We start from the raw sequence: 18,429 nt of genomic DNA, 5'->3' as shown, positions 1-18,429 counted from the left end.
AAATAACTTATATTTACATAAATGAAACTGTGATTTGCGTGCTTTTCAATAATTAAATATTACGCTGTGCCTAATGGATCGTAATTTGTTCAGCAATGGTGCAACGTACTGTCAAATGTTACTGTTAACATCATTCGGAGAAATGGAGCATAAGCGATGAAAGTGTAAAGTTTTTTTAATTTTGACTTACAATCTTAATGAGGATCAGATGACAAAGTGTAGTTTCTACGACTTATTTATACTGCTATGCTTGTCTCTCGCAATATTCTGTTGTTTGAATGTGTACTTCATCAGCCACCTGCAATCAACAACGCTGCGTCGTGACGGTAACGAATCAGTGCACCGCACTGATACCGCCCGAAGAACACATCCCACTCTAGAGACCAATGCTCGCTTAGTACATAAAGCGATTATACACAAAGCCACTAGTTTAAAGCCAGATTTCAGAAATAAAAATCCGAAACATGCTTCAATCAAGCAAAAGCTGGTCGGCTGCTTTCGACCGAAGTCTTATAATAGCAGCAATATTTGGAAGATGGTAAACTCTGTAAGGAACGGGTCGTTGTGGGTGCAACTGGTCTTACATTTGCATTACAATTTACGTTTCATGACTGCACAATCCTTTTCAGTGGGCAAAGGCGAATGAGGTGTTTCCTGCACTCGACAACCGGCTCGGCAGCGTGTTAGAAGGTCTTCGCACTGAACCAATCATCAGCATAAAAAGTTCCCGGCGAGGAACTCAACTGAAGCTGGTTCTGGAGTTACCCGGATCGCAGTATGTTTTGTTTAAACCCAATTGGTATCGACGGGAAGAAATTATCAATGGTACAGTTTATTCCGGCAAAGATCGACATAATTCTGAAATCGTCAGTTTCCATCTTGCCGCTATCTTAAATCTTCGGTTCACGCCGATAGTTGTAGGGCGTCGTATTTCTCTTCGAGACCATGTAGAACTAGCAGATGATGAACTGCGTCGAACGATGCCAGGTAAGCATAGCAAAATCCGAGTTCATGTCTTTGTGGTTTCTTCGGGGTTCTTTGCTTATCAAAGTAAGTCTGGTTTCAGTGATCGAAAACCGCCAATGCGTATTCGGCACGTGCCATTATTGTAAAAGAAGTGAACCAGTGTGCGATGACGTAGAAACAGGTAGGCTTGAGGGTGCAGTACTGCACACGATTCCTGGAAAGCTTGTAAAATATCGGTCTCCATGGCAACGTACCTACAACAGCGAGGTGATGGCTGAATGGGAAAAAAACAACAACTACTGTTCGTTGGTGAAACAAAAACTAACGCTCAACGTGCTACTCGACCTGATGGATGCGTCGATATTCGATTTTCTTATACAGAATGGCGATCGGCATCACTACGAAACACGCGAGGATCGCCTATTGCTGCTGGACAATGGAAAAGGCTTCGGAAATCCGTTCATAGATCATATGGACATTCTTGCCCCGTTGTATCAGTGCTGCGTGTAGGCATCGTACATATTTAAAATTTACTCTACCAGATGCATTAAATGCATTTTTTCTTACCGTAGGCTTCGGCGTTCAACATGGAACCGTTTAATATTGTTTTCCGGTGGAGCCCTAACGGAATCCCTTCGTACAATAGATGAATTAGATGCTGTCCATCCTCTGCTAACCGAAGACCACTATCATGCGCTCGAACGACGCCTTCTATACGTATATAGTACCGTTGAATTGTGCAAGCAAAAATATGGTAAAAAAATGTTTAAATGAATCTTTTACATTTTAATGTTTCTGCCAACGTGCCATTAATATGCCTAATAAAATATTAAATATATAAAACAATATATGTGTAAATAATATACGTAATTTGTGCTCTTTTATCGTTTTGGTTCTAGTATATTCCATATCTATCACATCGAGTTCATTAGGTTATTTTGTTACTTTAAAACTATATCAATTTTTGCCATGTTTCAGAATTATGACAGAAATGATGCACGATTTTTCTTTGGTACAAAGCCATGCATACTAGTAAATGTTAAATTATTTAACGAACAGGCCAAAGATAGCATAATAGCCATAGTTTAATTTTTGTTTCATCTATTTCTCCTGTAACGGCAGGTTTGGTTCTGATCAATACACTTCTAATAGAGTATCGTCACGACGTTTTCACAGATTGGTTTGCGTTCTATTAAAATTAAAAACTATTATGCTTAGTATGTACATAAAAGTTCCAATAAATGTACAATGTATGTGATTCCAGACAATGTTACGTCCCAGCATACATTTGTAAATACATCACATGTTGTTATACGATGTTTTGTATATTTATTAGGTAAAATTGCATTAACTCCCACTACTCTTTAATCAGATATATTTTCTTGTGTTCGTGAATTCTGTGTCTATTACTTTATCTGCTAGCCGGAAGAGATAAGACCAAATTTTCTTAAATCATGAATGCTTTAACTCTACCTTTATATAATTTATGGACACATTTATTTTTAATATAGATATTTTGCTCAAAATTTTATCGTGCAATAATTAAGCGCATCGAATGCATGAGATTTCGTCTTTTCATTTGTGCGTATGTTTGATAGTTTAATCTGAAATACTTGTTATTCACTATGCTGATAATCATCAGCAATTTTGAAATTTCGTAACACATTAGTCATTATTCAGTCCATATTCAGTCATAAATTACAAATATGACATACCTTATGTTTACTTCAGCCGTAAGATGTAAGAAAAGCTGTGAGTCGTATGATGTACATAGTTGATCTAAGTCCATTTACTGCGATATGTGTCTTCCAAAATATAAAAATTTTTCACCGTGTAAATTAAGTATTTTAGGCATTCTAAGAAAATCATATGGAATACCTTATCTTATAAACATATAATTAAAACCGTTCACTTTGGTCCAATTGTCTGATTAAATTAGTCATCTGTTTAAATTAGTTGCTCTGATGAAAATATGATTTATAATAAGCGTTCACATTCATTCCAGAGCTTTTTAAAATACTTAGTATATACTCAGTGCGTTTCATTCATGATTATTTTGTTCCTTATGGCCTAGTTAAATAGTATTATATTAGAGTTGTAACATTTTAGACATGCAAATTTGATATAGCTAACGTTTTCGAACTGTTGATTTACATTTTATATTGACAATATATGATATAGAGATCTGTATACGGTGTAATAATTTTCTTACTATATCCAATCACTTTATTGACTATTATAAAGCTGCATAATATTACGTAACGTTACTAAAATCAGAAATCAATCATATAGGATTTTTTTTAATATTATATTTCTGTGAACAATTAAATGTTTCTGGCATTAGTTTTCCACGATTTACTTCCCATTAAACTGCTTCCTAATATGATCTTCAGTATGTAATGGAATAGAGTAATTTTCGATAAAAATAAAATTCGCCGGTTAAAACTGCCAAATCGATCAACAAGTTGGCAACAAAATAAATAATAATTAATGAAAGAATTTTTAATGTTTTGAAATATTCTTAATGTTCAATGCTATTTAAGGGTAAACCAAATTTTGGGATTGATCTGTTATTTTAGTATTTATGTCTACATTAAATATCAACAGGAATACCTTCCCTTACATCTCTTGTTCTTATTTATGTCTTAAAAATTTATCAAATTTATAAATATGTTTAATATGTATTTTAATCATATGCATACTAAGTTAGTTCGTTGTATTGCCATGTTCAATCAAGTCATACGAATAATAACATCGAGACGAACAAGGTTTTCCAAATGGATATTGAATCAAAAGGAGTGCATGGATTAATTGTAGGATGAATGATGAAATTATAGATATGAAAGCTTAAGGAAAACACGAAATAACTAATTGTAATGATATACTAAAATAAAAGTTTATATTTTTCAAAGAATCACTTATTGACACACACTTAGTTTCTTTGCTTTGCTGAGCGCCAACGCGTTCAGTTTATAGTGAGTGTTTACTATCTTATGTGTCGATTTCTGCAATAAGATTTAGATACTATACATATTCTATACCTTATGCAGTTTTATGCAGTACTTGAAAACTCGTATTTTCTGACATACATTTTTGTTTAAGCTAGGTTAAACATACTTTACTTTAGTTAACATAACGTACATACTTTAGTTCCAATGGTTAGAAATATAAATTTAATGTTTTGTAGGACAAAATATTTTCACTAATTCAATAAAAAGTAAAGCAATAGAGTAGTATACAAACGTTTATGTTCAAAAATAAATAAATACTTGGTTTATAGCAATAGGCCAATCCCTTTAGAAAATAATGAAACTTTAACAATACAAAAGGCAACAATTTGAATGCAAGCGCCTGTAATACGTGAAGCTAGTCTATTACTTTGAATCTATGACATGATTGTTATCTAATTCATGTATCATTATTTCCGTAAAATGTAGCCTTTATTTTATTTTAAGCTGCGATTAAATTTGTGGAAAACGTGCTTCGTTTCGCCAATTTGCTTTTTTAAACCACTATTTTGACGAAGATTTTCCGTGATAGAAGATGAATGATGAGGCATTGCTGCTGCTTCGCCATCATCATTGCCACCCAAACAGTTCAGCCTGTACTAATTGACATTGTTTTTTCTTGTTCCGCGTGGTTTAATGTTTTCTGATATCTGCCACATTGCGTCTTCGTCCAAATAGTTTTCGAAATTTTCGAAAAAGCCGATGATTCGATCATTCTTCTTGAATGGATAGGACCTATAGACACAAAATCAAAAACGACAAAATAATGATTTTTACTGTCACCATGAGCGTTCCATAGATTCAAATACGAACCCTTTTTTAAAGCGTTTCATATTCACTACGATATGGTACTGCTGCCATCGCTTAGAGAAATTAGTAGATCCGTCAGGCAGCAAGTCAGGGTTGCCTATGTGTACGAATGTTAAGTCTTGCAATACAAGTCCACTGAAATTAGAGGTAATCAACAAGATACTTATACGATAACTGAACCACAGACGACGACGATAAATAAATTGATTACATGTATGGGATACATGGCGGGTTTGTTTCAGCGAGTGCCTGTCTATATGCTCGGAAACTGGAACTTGAATCGATTAGCGCACAGTATTCCTTTAATCCTTCGGTGATTGTTTTATGCCACTCTAACCTAATGATATCAAAATGTTAATTGTGCGTAAGTTTTTTGCTCGTTTGATAAAGAACATGATGAACATTGACAGCCTAGTACATAAATAGAATACTTGCCTTCTAATAGGCGCTGAATCCAACGCTGATAGCAGTGCTAAATAGGAGTTGTAGTTGTTAATTTTTCTCAAATGTTTCATGATTTTAATAAACTTAATCACGTGCTTTTCTCTATCTTTGGCATCGTTTTGTGACAGGATCTGCGTTCGTGCCCTGTAATGATAAATGAAGCAATATTTTGTAATTAAACGAATTTGAAAACCTGTTTAGAGAGTGTCATACCAATAAGACATTTTATTGAAGTGCTCCGTGAATCGCGTTAGGTTGGGTGATCGTTCTTCGCATTGTTCTTGAGCCCAGATTAAAACTTCTGGTATTTCAATTTTCAGAAAGAGTTCTGCATCCAACAGGGTCATCTGCTCGGCAATTTCAGCTGACTTGAGATCCAGCAACGAAGGTTGCGATGTTACTACCGCCCGAGAAGAGAGTGTTTGGAAGGTAAACGATGACTTCTGCTTGTAGAGTAATACCTTCTCTATCAACTTAACACGAAGCAGTTTAGCCATGTTTAGGTGACCGCCACTAACTAGCTGATATTTAAAGTTCATCAGCATGATAAGCAGTCGTTCGGTTAGATCGGGAGCACTGAGAAACAAATTAAATCATGGATCATTAATTTTAGGTTGGTTGCTGTTTTTAACAAATTATCGACGCCATGATACCTACGTAAGATCATTTACAACTCGTACTAGTAACGAAAAAGATTCTTTGGCGGCTTTCTGTTTGGCATCATTCAGTTGACAATGGTGGACTGTGTAGCGATGAGACAGCTTTTGAATTAGTTCCAATGGCGATATAAACGTACGAAACGTCGTAATAAATGCTTCACCATAAGCTGAAAAAAATAGTCAGATTGATAATTATAATAAGATTAGACCTTTTAAAAATAGTACATCGTTAATTTGAACAGTGAGTTACGAAATCGCTTTTTGATGGTAACAACGATGATCTTTATAATGATATGATACGCATGACTATGTTGACAAATAAATGGAAAAACGACAATAGTGCTGCTAGAGTAAACAACTATATAGGACACTAAATTGAAATTATAACTATTGGGGATCTTGTAAAAGACATTAACCTAATATTGATTTAAATACCCCTCGATACTAATTGAAATACAGTAGTTAATATTGGAGCTAATCTGATATTTACCTAATTGTAAGAATCAAACAAAATTAATAATATGTTACAACATATTTTCTTCTTCTTCTTCTTTGGCGCTGTGCGGTCTTGGCCTGCACCGGATACATTGTTAATATCCCTGATGCTATCCGTAACAGTTCGTTTTTACGGTCGAGGTTGTTATAGCCCCACGCCAAACCCCCGTCAACGCCGGTATCGGGAGCTAGTCCCTGGCTAAACCCTGGCCAGCTGCGTTGACAGTGACGAGCGTTACCGACTGCTCTCTTAGAGGGGGCATGTTAAAACATATATTACGCGCAATAATGCATTTTATTACAACTGTCTTCCGCACTATGATTTTGTATTCAATGTACTGTCTATAGACATGTTTGCTATAAAACTTCAATCAAAATAATGTATCGCCCAGCATATACATTAATTTATCTGACCATAACAGATATCAGTAACGGATAGTGCAACAAACAGTAAACTAAATCAATAAAAGACGCAAAATAAAATAGTTATAAAATAGTACATACATTGTGACAATAAAGTATCCGGAAATTTGTGATTTAAAAAAAATGCTTTATTCGATTTTCGATTATTTTGTGGCGTTAGATTGCTACACATGTCAATGACTTATTGTGAAAAGTTCGGCCATTTTAAATTATCACTTAATCTTTGACAGCTGTTTTACTGTGCTCGTGTCTTGGCTCATCGGCGAGTTTTTTCTCTTCCAAAAAATAGATTGCAAGGAATCTATATCAAATTTTGTGTAGAAAACGAAATTAAGAGCGCGGACGCATTCAAAATGTTGACTGTGGCTAATGGTGAACCCATTAAGACCCAAAACAGTGCTTATCGGTAGTTTAAAAATTTCTCAGAGGGCCGAGAAGAGTTTGGTCGAATGTGAACAGTTTCGTTTACTGTTTTCTTCAATCACAGGGTCGTGGGTTTTCTTCAATTACAGTCTTCAATTACAGGTCACATGAGTTGTTGCCGATAGATAGAACGGTCAATAACGAATATTACTTGCAAGTTATGCGCAATTTGCGCGAAGCAATCCGCCTCAAACTCGAAATCCAAAAATGAAACCCAAATGTCGTGAAATTTTTTGAACAGACCACGTGCATACTAAACTTCGTCGTTACTTGTGTGCGAATTTGTGTGCCAAAAACTACAAACTAATGATGCCAAAGCCACCGTATTGACCAAATCTGGCCCCCTATGGCTTTTTTTGTTTCTAAAACTCAAACTACCGCTTCGTGGTCAATTTATTTAGGAGAAGGCAGAAATCGCCGATGAGACAAAACTCTTTCACGCAAAAAAGCTGTAAAAAATAACTGAGCTTTAAAAATAGCCGAAATTTTCAACATAAGTGAGTAACATTACGCAACAAAAAAATCGAAAATCAAAATAAGCATTTTTTTTTTAAATCACAAATTCCCGGTACTTATTTGACAGAATATATAACAAAACACGACAAATTATTATCAAACCCCCATTAAATGAGTAGACTAATACCATCTGTCACACTTCTGTACGATACATATTATATTTTTAAAAATAATTGAGAAGTCAATTGATCTACCTATTCTCTAACTACTTAACATATCGCACAAAGCGATAGACTGTTAATAGAAAAAGGTATTTTGTCTTCATTGGAACATGCTAAAAACTTGATTAATGGATAATGGATTTTGAAATAAAGCCGCTTACCATCCTCAAAATATGCGTCTGCCAGTAAAAATGTTACAGCAATGAAGTAGTATATACAGTGGATTAGATTAGATATATTGTAAAGCATGCCGTTCGTAAAACAATGAGAAAGCGAATTTTCACTAATTTGATTTTTATAAATAAAAAAACCAGTTATGGAAAATACGACAAAATAAGTGTGATGCGATTTAACTAAATTTGTGCTGTCGATTAGACTTGGCCCAACCTGCTCATCCCTAGCAATTCAGAATGCAATGGATGAACACATTATTAAAAATATTTTCATCTTACCATCGGAGTTTTTCTGAACTCTAGTTGCATGTATGATTAGAGCATCTGGATGACCTCCTTTAACATCTGGGCCGTCTTCATTTTCTTTCTTGAATACTAAATATGTGCTCACATCAAGCTCTTCCATCAAGTTACAAGGCTGCTGCTGTTCGACAAGGGTCAGGCAATTCTAAAGGTAGTCAAACATTATTGAGAAATGTTAGTGAAAATATATATCAATTATAAAAATTTAGAAAGCGTGAATTATTTTGTTTAAAATATTTTAAAAACTAGGTTTTGATAGATAAAGAGAAAATAATCAAACTGGTTATCAATGAAAAAATCAAATATAAAAAGTATTAAGTGCACCTTATTATTTCGCCTAAGAACCACCTCCACCTCGTCCCCGTCTTTGTTGTTCTCATCGTGATCGGTAGGTGATTCGAGAGTCACATCTGAAGTACTTTTAAGCTTGCAACTACTACTACTGCCAGAAATTTTGTTATGCTGATCGAACAAATAATTAGAATTCATACTACTAGTAACGCTGGTATTATTGGTTTGGCTGTGTTTGTTGACTAGAGTATTGCCTGCCTTGTTGTGATTAGCTTCGAGATTCGTATTGGATGTAGAAAGATTTGTCGTAGTAGTATCGCAAAGATGTAAGTAGTCAACAGTTTGCGACTTGAGAAAGCTGTTGTTGCTGTCTATCTTGGTAACATGGCAACCGAATAGGGTATCGTCAGTTTTTTTAATGCTGTTTACTGTTTTTGAATTATTACTTGCGGCACCTTCAAAGTTTGTCATTATACTAAGTTCACAAGATCGAACGTTTGTCTCTGGTGAGAAATTTGCACTAGTGTTACTATCAGATGCGATATAAGGAGTTGAAGTAAATGAATTGTCACTAGTAGTAATAGTAGTAGCAGTAGCAAGTTCAGTTGTTGGCGTATTATAGGTGCTTGCGCCAACTGAAAGAGCGCCAATTGCAGTGTCCAGATGACCTGGTGATACCTTTGCTTTAAAAGAATTGTTGCTCGTTACATCTAAATTTTTACTACAGGCCAAAATTTGGACATTATGCTTTTGTGTCAATGACGAGCTTGATGCGTTGATTAGTGGAGATTGAGGCTGACACGATGGATGGTCTTGAAAGATCTTGGGGCTGGCAGGAGGCGTTGAAGCTATACTTGGAGTTTTACTGTTGATTCGTTGACGTTTCGGGGGTAGGGCCGGAGGCTTAATGTTAACATTTGGCGAATTCGGCGGAGAAACCGTTACGGAAGCAATGCGAGATGGTGATAAGCTGAAAAAAGAAAAGAAGGAACATATTTCAGGTTTTATGGTGATTTATCTTTACTTATTTTATATATTCTACGTTATTTATTTATTCAGTACGTACATACGTAATGATACGACACTACATTAATATTAGAAATATTCTTGATCTACCTCATTGTCTGGCTGTGTGAAATACTTTGATTAGAAGAGGTCGACACTTGTTCTGAGTGGGCCGGGTTATAGGTGTGCACCGAATGTCGCGTAAATTCTGAATGGTTTTGAGTAGCACTACCAAAGATTTCCATGTATGCCATAACTGAAACGAATTAAATTTTGTATGATTTAATACACAAAATGAAGTAGAATTAAAAATACATGTGTTAATTTCGAAAGTTGAGTGACATAAAATAATAAATTGGATTTATAATGAACTAACGAGATGTTAACCGAGTTAGCCCGGGATAAGGCTATTCTGAAGTGGAGGAAATGCCACATAGTGTTTAAGATAATCTTGTTAAGTTAGATTAAGTTAAATTAATAAATACGGCCCGGTCCGTTTTTCTAAAATAAAAAAAAACCAAATGTTGGTGTAAACGTGTTAAAAATTAATAAAGATAATTGACAGTTTCGCACCCCTGCACTTTTGCTTGGGTTTGGCCATTAAAACATAAAGAACACAACACCAACCTCACTTGGTCTATTGTACACGTGCTTTTGTTTTGCAAAGTTTAATTTTTTTTATATTGAGCCAATACCGAGAGACATTGCCATGCATGACATGCTGTATTCTTGATGGCAAAGGCAGTTGTTTATGTTTTCAATATGGTTTTGACCAAACTCAGTCGCCACGGTCAAGCATCGCCTGGTCTTTCCAAAGCAAAGGTACAACAGTGCGGGCGGGCAACTGACTTAAAACAAGAGATGCCATAACTAGTAAAGTGGTTGAGATTTGCGAGATCTGTAAACATGACAAGGGTGTTGTTCTTTGTTATATTTTGTTCGTACGAATTTAGTAGATGTTAGTGATATATTCATTATTAAATGAAGGCTTCGACTGTAGTATATGTGAACATGTTTTCTGCAGTTGTGCTAGGCAAAGATAAGAACGCTACGCGTTTAAAAGATACACAGGAAAATGAAAATGTATATGTAAAACACTAACTTACCTGAATATGCCACACTTTGAAACACTAAAGTGCGTGCATAGCAACGTAAAGTTGAATTAGAAGTTAGGCAAGGTATAAATATTTGATATATTCATTAAATGAGCAATAAACATCCATCTAAATAGCATAATTTACTGATTTGCACAATTATAATTATCCGTATACGTGACGCGAAAAGTTTAACTTAATCGCCCAATCTTTACGTTAATTACGATAAAATTAAACCATAGAAATTGAACACCTGGTTTATAAAAAATGTGAGCATTTTATCGTTCGAAACAACATAACGATATAACAAATTTAAAAATGTAATTCAAGCCAACCAGTATTAATATGAAGGAAATATATGAACTGCATATGAAATCAATGTTATTTTGACATACACAATTAATTATATTAAATTCCCCGGGTAGTATAACAAGCACGGTGATGTCCATATATCAAATACTGGCAAATATCAATACTTACTATGTTTCTTTTTTATTGGCAACGGCGGAGGTTCCTCTTGAAATCGATTCATATGCCTAGGTTCGATGAGGCTGATATGCTTGTTGGATATATTATTATATATCTGCTGCTTAGTCTGAAGATAAGATGGCGAGCTCTGTTTCGAACAATGGCCCAGAGCATCCTGCGAACTATATTGTAATTTATCTGTATTATAGCACTACTTAAGCACAGCATTAAAAGATCAAAGAAATTCTCACCTTTTTTCGACATCGGAATCGTCCACATTATCGTACTGAGAAAGGTGCCTTTCTTTTTTAATACTGTGCGATCGTGTTTTCACCGGAAGTGCTGGCGGTCGATCCAAATTACTCGCTGCGTATGGGAACACGTCATCGTTTGCCAGCATCTCTTCGACACTGTTGTGCATCATCATCTTGGACAGACTGTTTTTGGCGTACGTTTGAACTCGACAGACCTCCGACAACTGCTTTTCGCCACATATTGATGTGCCTTCCTGTTGAACAGACTCGTCACTGGCTTGTGTGATAATGGTGTCAATCTTTTGATGAACTTGTTGGTGCTGATAGTGCTGTTGTTGATTGTGTTGATGTTGGAGAACATGCATTTGATTGTGATGCTGATGATGATGCGAGCTATGCTGAATCTTTGTCCCTACAGTCATCATGCTACATCGGAGTTCGCTTATACCGTCAACGACCGATTCCGATCGATGGACATGTGCTGTGGCATTGTTTTGCTGTGCGATTGTAAGAGATCCGACATGTTGGTGATCACGGCTCACACGAAGCGAATACATAGATTCGAAACCAGATTCATTCGAGTTCCGGTTATTCTGAGCTGCCAGTTCGCTACTCAATACACCATGAACACTGTTGTCTGGCAACTCATCCCATGTCGGTGCGGCCATGGTAATCAACGTCAAGCGACCAGGGTTTGACGACTGGCACAACTGGGAAGTTGTCCCGGTTCCAGTAGCAGCACTATGAGTGCGCAGTTCGTCTTCATCACGAGAATGGTTTAAAGCTGAGTCCAGTGATCCGGCGCTGGCACTCAACAGACTAGAGTTGTCCTCAGGGGACCGGGAACGCAAAGACATCCGATCTAACGCCCCGCATCCTAAATACGTTGACTCAGAATTGCAATCGGAAGTATCGTGAAACGAATGATTTTTCGAATGTTGACTCCTACGCTTCGGCGGTAACGGTGGAGGCTCCTGCCGTCGGTCCGGCAGAGGTGGTTTTGGTGGCGCGTCACTCGCATCGCGCAAGATGCTCTCAGTGCTGTGAGATGTGCGAACGGTTTTTAACGACGTTTGTTCAAGAATATCCCGTTCACGCGGTGTCAGCGGAATATCGGGTAGAGAAGTCCGTTGACCGACCACATCTACCGTTGGACGTTGAAGCGTATTCGAGTTCGCAATCTGCTGCAGTTTACTGCCGTCGCGATCGGAAAGCTTTTCGTTAGCCAAGTTTACGAGATTGGTCACTGCGTTTTCCACCAGTTCAATAACCTCTTTCACGTTCTCTTTACTTAAAGAGGGGCAATCTTCACCGTCTTTTGTTAGCAACACTTCATCACAAAGTTTCAAAAGGTTGCCGAGAGAAATGTACACATGATTAGTAGCATTGATGAACGGCGTGCTATTTTCATCGAGTGTGTAAGATTGCAGAGCTGCAAATGATAAGAGGAGTGAAAATAATGTACAGTTACACTAAGATATAAATAATCAGCTTTAGTGTCACCTTACCCGTGTGCACATTTGCGATTGACTCGAGTACAACCGTTCCGTTGCCCGGCAGCATCTCTAGTTTGTTCTTCAAAATCACATCTTTAAAGTGTGTAAGAGCATTTTTAACCTGACGTACATGATAGTTAAGGTCCTGGACGGGTCTAGTCGGTTCGTCAGCCGTGCTTTTCCGACTGCAGTTCACAGTCCGTGGGTTGTTTGGGGAATGAGATCTGTGAAAGTTGAAAGATTTCCGGTAGGATATGAACAACATTGTTCAATGTAGCTCTCGCTACGTTGCGAAGGAAATTCGGGTTTTTCTACTAATTGTGTGTAGCAGTTAAACTGATTAATTTCAACAAAATGCTACTTCGTATGGAGCAAACTCGACACTAATGGCGCATGATTCTGAGGCACCTGTACTTGCGCTGTTATCTTATCGACGGTAAGTAAACACAAATTAAATCGCTGATATCTCATAGAGTAGAACAGTCGGGCGTTTTTTCATTCACTTTGTTACAATACGCTACAGTTCCATCCGTTCATTCCGTTTACTCTAATTCTTCTGCATGTTGAAGTTGAAGCAATAGCTATCCTTTGTTTTCGTTTATTTCGATTTTGTTAATTGGGACGTGATCTGTTTGCACATATGGAAAGAGGTAAGACCAATGGCGAAAATCGTCTAGATTAAATAAGCTCAAAGAAAATTGAAAAACATCCGGCGAAAAATATTGGTAATGAACCATGAAACCTTATCAAACGTAAAACGGTTCGTACCTCGTATAATTCTGCTAGCCAAGCTTCACCCTTAGGTTGGCAACAACAGTATCATAGAAACAACTTCAAATCGCTTCATGCTCAATGCTCAACAATTTGCTAACTTATCATATTCGTGCTCTTTAACAGATAGTTGGATGAAATGTAGAAATGTGTAGAAATGTAGAAATGTAGATGGCCTTCTTCTTCTTTGGCGTTACAACCGCTGTGCGGTCTTAGGCTGCACCAGAGACATTATTGATATCAATGGTGCTATTCGTAACAGTTTCTTTTTACGGGCGAAGTTGTTAGCCCCGCACCAAGTCTCTTGTCACGCAGATATCGGGAATCGAAATCATGACCGGTTGAGTGACAAGCGGTCCCGGGTTGCGAACCCAGGCCAGCTGCGTGACAGTGACGAAAATGTAGATGGGATGCTCTCATTTTTCCAATCAAAGTTTAGTAGTAATGATTAGTTAACAGAAGTTTTGCAATTATAGATTGAATTATTGAAAGATTAAAATCAATATCATGTTTTCAGTACTTAAATTGACTATATCTTATGCTTGATATGTTGTAATACTAACTAACTTGATACTAACCTTGTCATCGTGTTCGTTGGTGTACGTATCTGTGAAATTTTCTCCAGAAAGTCATCCTTAAACGAGCGTGCCCGTCGAGCCAATTTGTTACCCCGAATACTGCCTTTATGACCTGATGAGACGACCATACCGAGCGTAACGTTACAACTGTTTTGGTCACCGGTGATGCTGCTAATAGGAGTAGCACACACCGAACTGGAGCCATTGGCTGAGCATCCTGTCTGAGCATTGCGTCCAACGGACACGGGCGTCGATGTAGCTCCAGGATTCGTAGAAGAATTGGGGCTGTTATCATAACCTACCAACCACGATAAAATAAATGATAATGAGATAAAGTTGGATAATTGGTAAGCATCAATATACACATACAATTTATTACTCAACTAAACAAAGCATTTTATTCTAACCAATTACCTTTAAAGATGCGCAAAACATAAGTACGTGCATTTGGTCTAGCACTAGATAGATGTTTTTTTATAATTTTAATTGCACGAAGCAGCCTTAAAGTTAATGTGCATTCAGTTTACGCTGATAATCTTCGGTAGGGGTGATGACACAACTGCGTTTAACTGAATTTCCGCTGTTCTTCTTGGTTTCTAAATTATCATCACTGAAAGGATGCAATCTCACACTAGGAAGACAATGATAATACGAAAAACACAGTTGCTTAACCAAATACCTGATTACACATCTTCTCCTTCTGCTTATCCGGTTACAATCGCAGATCGGTTTTGGAAGGCAATAGAGACAATCTTCTGTTGCCCTCTGTAACAAAGTGGTTCTAACCGGCGTGGTTGTTGAATAACTGCACATGAGTCATTCAAACGTGACTCATACAATATGAGTTACTCTACACCTACCAATCGCAAGGCCTAGGACTAGATATTAATTGCCTTCAATGCCAAAAAGCAAATCGAAAACGTATGTATGTATCGAAAACGTTCATATGTATTTTAATTATGGCACAGCTGGTGTTACTGTGGCGAATGAGTGGCGTTTTCAGCGTGTAAGAACGATCGGCGTAGATTTAACGTGATCTTAACGCCACTGTCTGAGACAAATGTGTCGTCTACAGACTAATTAAACGAGACAAAGCATGCCATCATCATCTAAAATCGATGTTTTTTTGTTAACTGAAAGAGTTCCTTAGCACGAAGCCTGTGTACGTTACGTTAAAAAATACCCAGCCGGAGATTCGCCTCGAAAACGAAACTGCAGCGAAAATATACTCGGCATATACAGCTATCGATATTGGACCAAAAACTGAACTGGCCGAATATTTTTGAACGTAAAAAGGTAGCAACACCCGCTCCTTATACCATCGTAGGAGAATAAGCGAGGTGGTGGCGTATGGAAGTGAGAAAATGAATACTTAATATGCGTGGATGCTTTCTTGCACGGCGAAATGGTCAAATGAAGCGAAATTTGCATAAAACCATCCGCACAGTGTACGCGCGAGCCAAACAGATCGAAACATAAACATAAACACAACGAGCGAGAGAGTAGAGAATGGACGCAAGAAAGTAGCAGTATGTGAGTAGTGGAATGTGATTATCGTACCGAGTAGGATATAGAATTTATAAGCATTTGCCCGAGCCTATGGAATGCCTGTGAAAGATCGTAGTATGACCACGATGCCACGAACCCTGTATAGAGCAATTCATTGTTGCGTTAAAAACAACTCAAATTATACGCTTGGCTTTCACAGGAGTGTTGCGATTTGATCTAGAAGTCATTCTTTCCATATCTCAGAATTGCCACATGTTACGGAACGCGAGAATCGTAACGCTTTACCTAGTTCAACTGATCCTAATTCCAATCCTAGTTCAACTGAGCGAAATGGAAAAATAGGTTACTACGGTACCAAACCGATAAACATGAAGTTATATGGAAGGAAGGAACATTATAGAATCTGAGCCAAAACAATTTCTACTGTTTATCAGCATTAACAGTGAATGGTCGTCACCATATTTTTGATTCACTGTCAACAACAGGTTCGAAAGATACACAAGAAACAGGAACAACGACTGGCTTGTTTTGTAAATGTGTTTGTTCGAGCAATGGTAAAATATATAATATGGCTCAAAAACAGTAAAAAATCGTAGTTCTTCTCAATTAACAAATGCATTGCGAGTGAATCATTCGCTGTAGCCCACTTTTACGTTTACAGTTTACTGATTTCAATCATTAAACTAAAAAAATCACTAGTGGTGCTAAATCGACCGTTCAGCACAAAGGTCAATATTTATTTTAAGTGCCCGATACCCTCAGGCACAATAAATTCGGAAGAATCAAGAACCACACATATAATTGCTAGCAAATTGGCTGGCGCGGGTTAATTACGTCGAAACCCTTTGATTGGTTTTGGCACCACATCGCACTACCTTCAACCGTATAACCAGCCCTAGCCGATTATGAAGAAAAGGACGGGCCCACCTTAAAAACGGTTGCAGATGTTGATCAAATAGGAATATTTGAACGGCAATATGTACCCACGCAAACCTGATGACGTTATATTGTGAGGTTCGATTGGATTTTTTCATATTAGCCGCTTAGTTGCATGGGACCCTTGCTTCTCTCGTTGTCTCTTCCGACGTTTCACTCCCCCAATATTACCGTTGTCTGACGAAATTCATCATAGAAGATACTGTATTCGGAAGGCTGAAACAATCTTAGCATATTTGCAGATAGTGTGGTGTGCTAAGCAACTAATTTGCAATTTGTTCAAAATCAATCAATTAATTTAACAATAGAAATGATATCGTGAAGACAATTTTAACCGTTGATAATACGAGAATGATTGATTGAAGATTGTCTGTGGAAAATGACTGTGAAACAATTTTAGGTTGTGTTAATAAATAACAGGTGTATTTTAAACATATTTCCTAGAAAGTAAAATATCAACATTTCTTCAGGTAGGTAGTAAATACGAATCAGGTGTTTGTTAGCCACAGTGCAGAAAACCATCGCAGAACCAATGACGCTAACTTAGTGAATTTTTGAATATGAAAATATATAAGCATGGAGCATGGCGATAATAAATTATGGTTCGAAAATATTTCCGGTCTATCGACAATATAACGAAATCGACATGAAAGACATTCAATTCCATTACTCGCATTGGTTTCAATGTTGTTCGTAACCTTCACGCAAATTGGGAAAAATATGAAACTAAAAACGTAACATCGTCAAAATTACATGCTATACTCACCATTGATGGCAGCAGCCGTGGTGCCCGTACGTTCATCTCTAGAAGTGGCCATTCCTGTTATTTCGTGCTCTGCTGAATACTATTTTGTGGCGTTCTGTGGCCTTTAGTATAGCTATTTTCTCTTTATGTTCACCAATGTATTATTTCCACGATGAAGGATGACTGGCGATACGGTTTGAAAACGAAATGCGTAAAATGCGACGAACTCGAACATTCACGTGCCATTTGCTCACATTCGCGTCGATCGGGGATCCCCCGTTCTGTAGGAGTACGCGGTTCCGAAAACTGTTTTCCTTAGATACTGTAACTGAGCGCACGTGAGATTAAATCAGATATCGTTTGTATATACACGTAGCAAATAATTTGGAAATAGATGCGTGAAAGATTAGTTTTGCAAAGCGAAGTTGCTTGTTAGGTTGCCATGGCACATCAGGCAAACTTTCGGTTTTGGTGCAACACTCAAGCACGTCGACTGCATCTACCAGCGGCTTAGATATAGTGTCCATAGTACAGCGAGCATTTTCCTACCCAACGGATAAGCCGAAGGAACATTAATTCCAGTGCAGTACCTGTAAATTAACATTGTCCCTAAGGACTAAATGAATTGATACTCTGGATTAAACACTAACTACACAATCGTTCAACGAAGAATATAGAGGGGGAACCTGTTGTGATCTGCACACATGGACCACTGTCACTGCATGAAACCGGGATCGGCTTTCATGTTTGAGACTCGCCGGAAAGAGAGTGCTTGTACGACTGCTAGAATACGTAAACCAAAGAACTCAAAGGACTAAAAAATGTCAACTTAACCTGATGCATCATGCAAACGACAAGGGAAAGAAGGCAAAAATCAGAAATGAGTCATCGAAATCTATAT

At 37.4% G+C, this 18,429-nt stretch overlaps 2 protein-coding genes across 6 annotated transcripts; one reads left to right on the top strand and one right to left on the bottom strand.

Moving 5' to 3' along the window:
- Nucleotides 1–139: 139 nt before the first annotated feature.
- Nucleotides 140–1,818, top strand: LOC131213874 (glycosaminoglycan xylosylkinase homolog). 2 transcript variants are annotated; one of them, XM_058208083.1, is made up of 4 exons: nt 140–538; nt 630–987; nt 1,067–1,472; nt 1,539–1,818. In XM_058208083.1, exons 1-4 carry the CDS (start codon nt 209–211, stop codon nt 1,738–1,740), a joined length of 1,296 nt encoding a protein of 431 aa, XP_058064066.1. In that variant the 5' UTR covers nt 140–208; the 3' UTR covers nt 1,741–1,818. The 2 variants fall into 2 exon arrangements, with proteins under 2 accessions (XP_058064066.1, XP_058064065.1); XM_058208082.1 differs by having other exon boundaries at nt 140–547.
- A 180-nt stretch (nt 1,819–1,998) lies between these two features.
- On the bottom strand, nt 1,999–17,718 carry LOC131213873 (guanine nucleotide-releasing factor 2). 4 transcript variants are annotated; one of them, XM_058208078.1, is made up of 16 exons: nt 17,550–17,718; nt 14,339–14,636; nt 13,002–13,213; nt 11,491–12,925; nt 11,252–11,421; nt 10,784–10,807; nt 9,789–9,933; nt 8,706–9,642; nt 8,358–8,526; nt 8,067–8,084; nt 5,886–6,054; nt 5,442–5,804; nt 5,220–5,372; nt 4,996–5,121; nt 4,788–4,919; nt 1,999–4,709 (listed from the first exon to the last, which is right to left on the bottom strand). In XM_058208078.1, exons 1-16 carry the CDS (start codon nt 17,599–17,601, stop codon nt 4,574–4,576), a joined length of 4,539 nt encoding a protein of 1,512 aa, XP_058064061.1. In that variant the 5' UTR covers nt 17,602–17,718; the 3' UTR covers nt 1,999–4,573. The 4 variants fall into 4 exon arrangements, with proteins under 4 accessions (XP_058064061.1, XP_058064062.1, XP_058064063.1 ...); XM_058208079.1 differs by lacking the exon at nt 8,067–8,084; XM_058208080.1 differs by lacking the exon at nt 10,784–10,807.
- Nucleotides 17,719–18,429: the final 711 nt, after the last annotated feature.

Source organism: Anopheles bellator, chromosome X (genome assembly GCF_943735745.2).
Source record: "Anopheles bellator chromosome X, idAnoBellAS_SP24_06.2, whole genome shotgun sequence".
In the NCBI taxonomy this organism is placed as follows: Eukaryota; Metazoa; Arthropoda; class Insecta; order Diptera; family Culicidae; genus Anopheles; species Anopheles bellator.
This window is presented reverse-complemented; position numbering and strand designations above follow the sequence as displayed.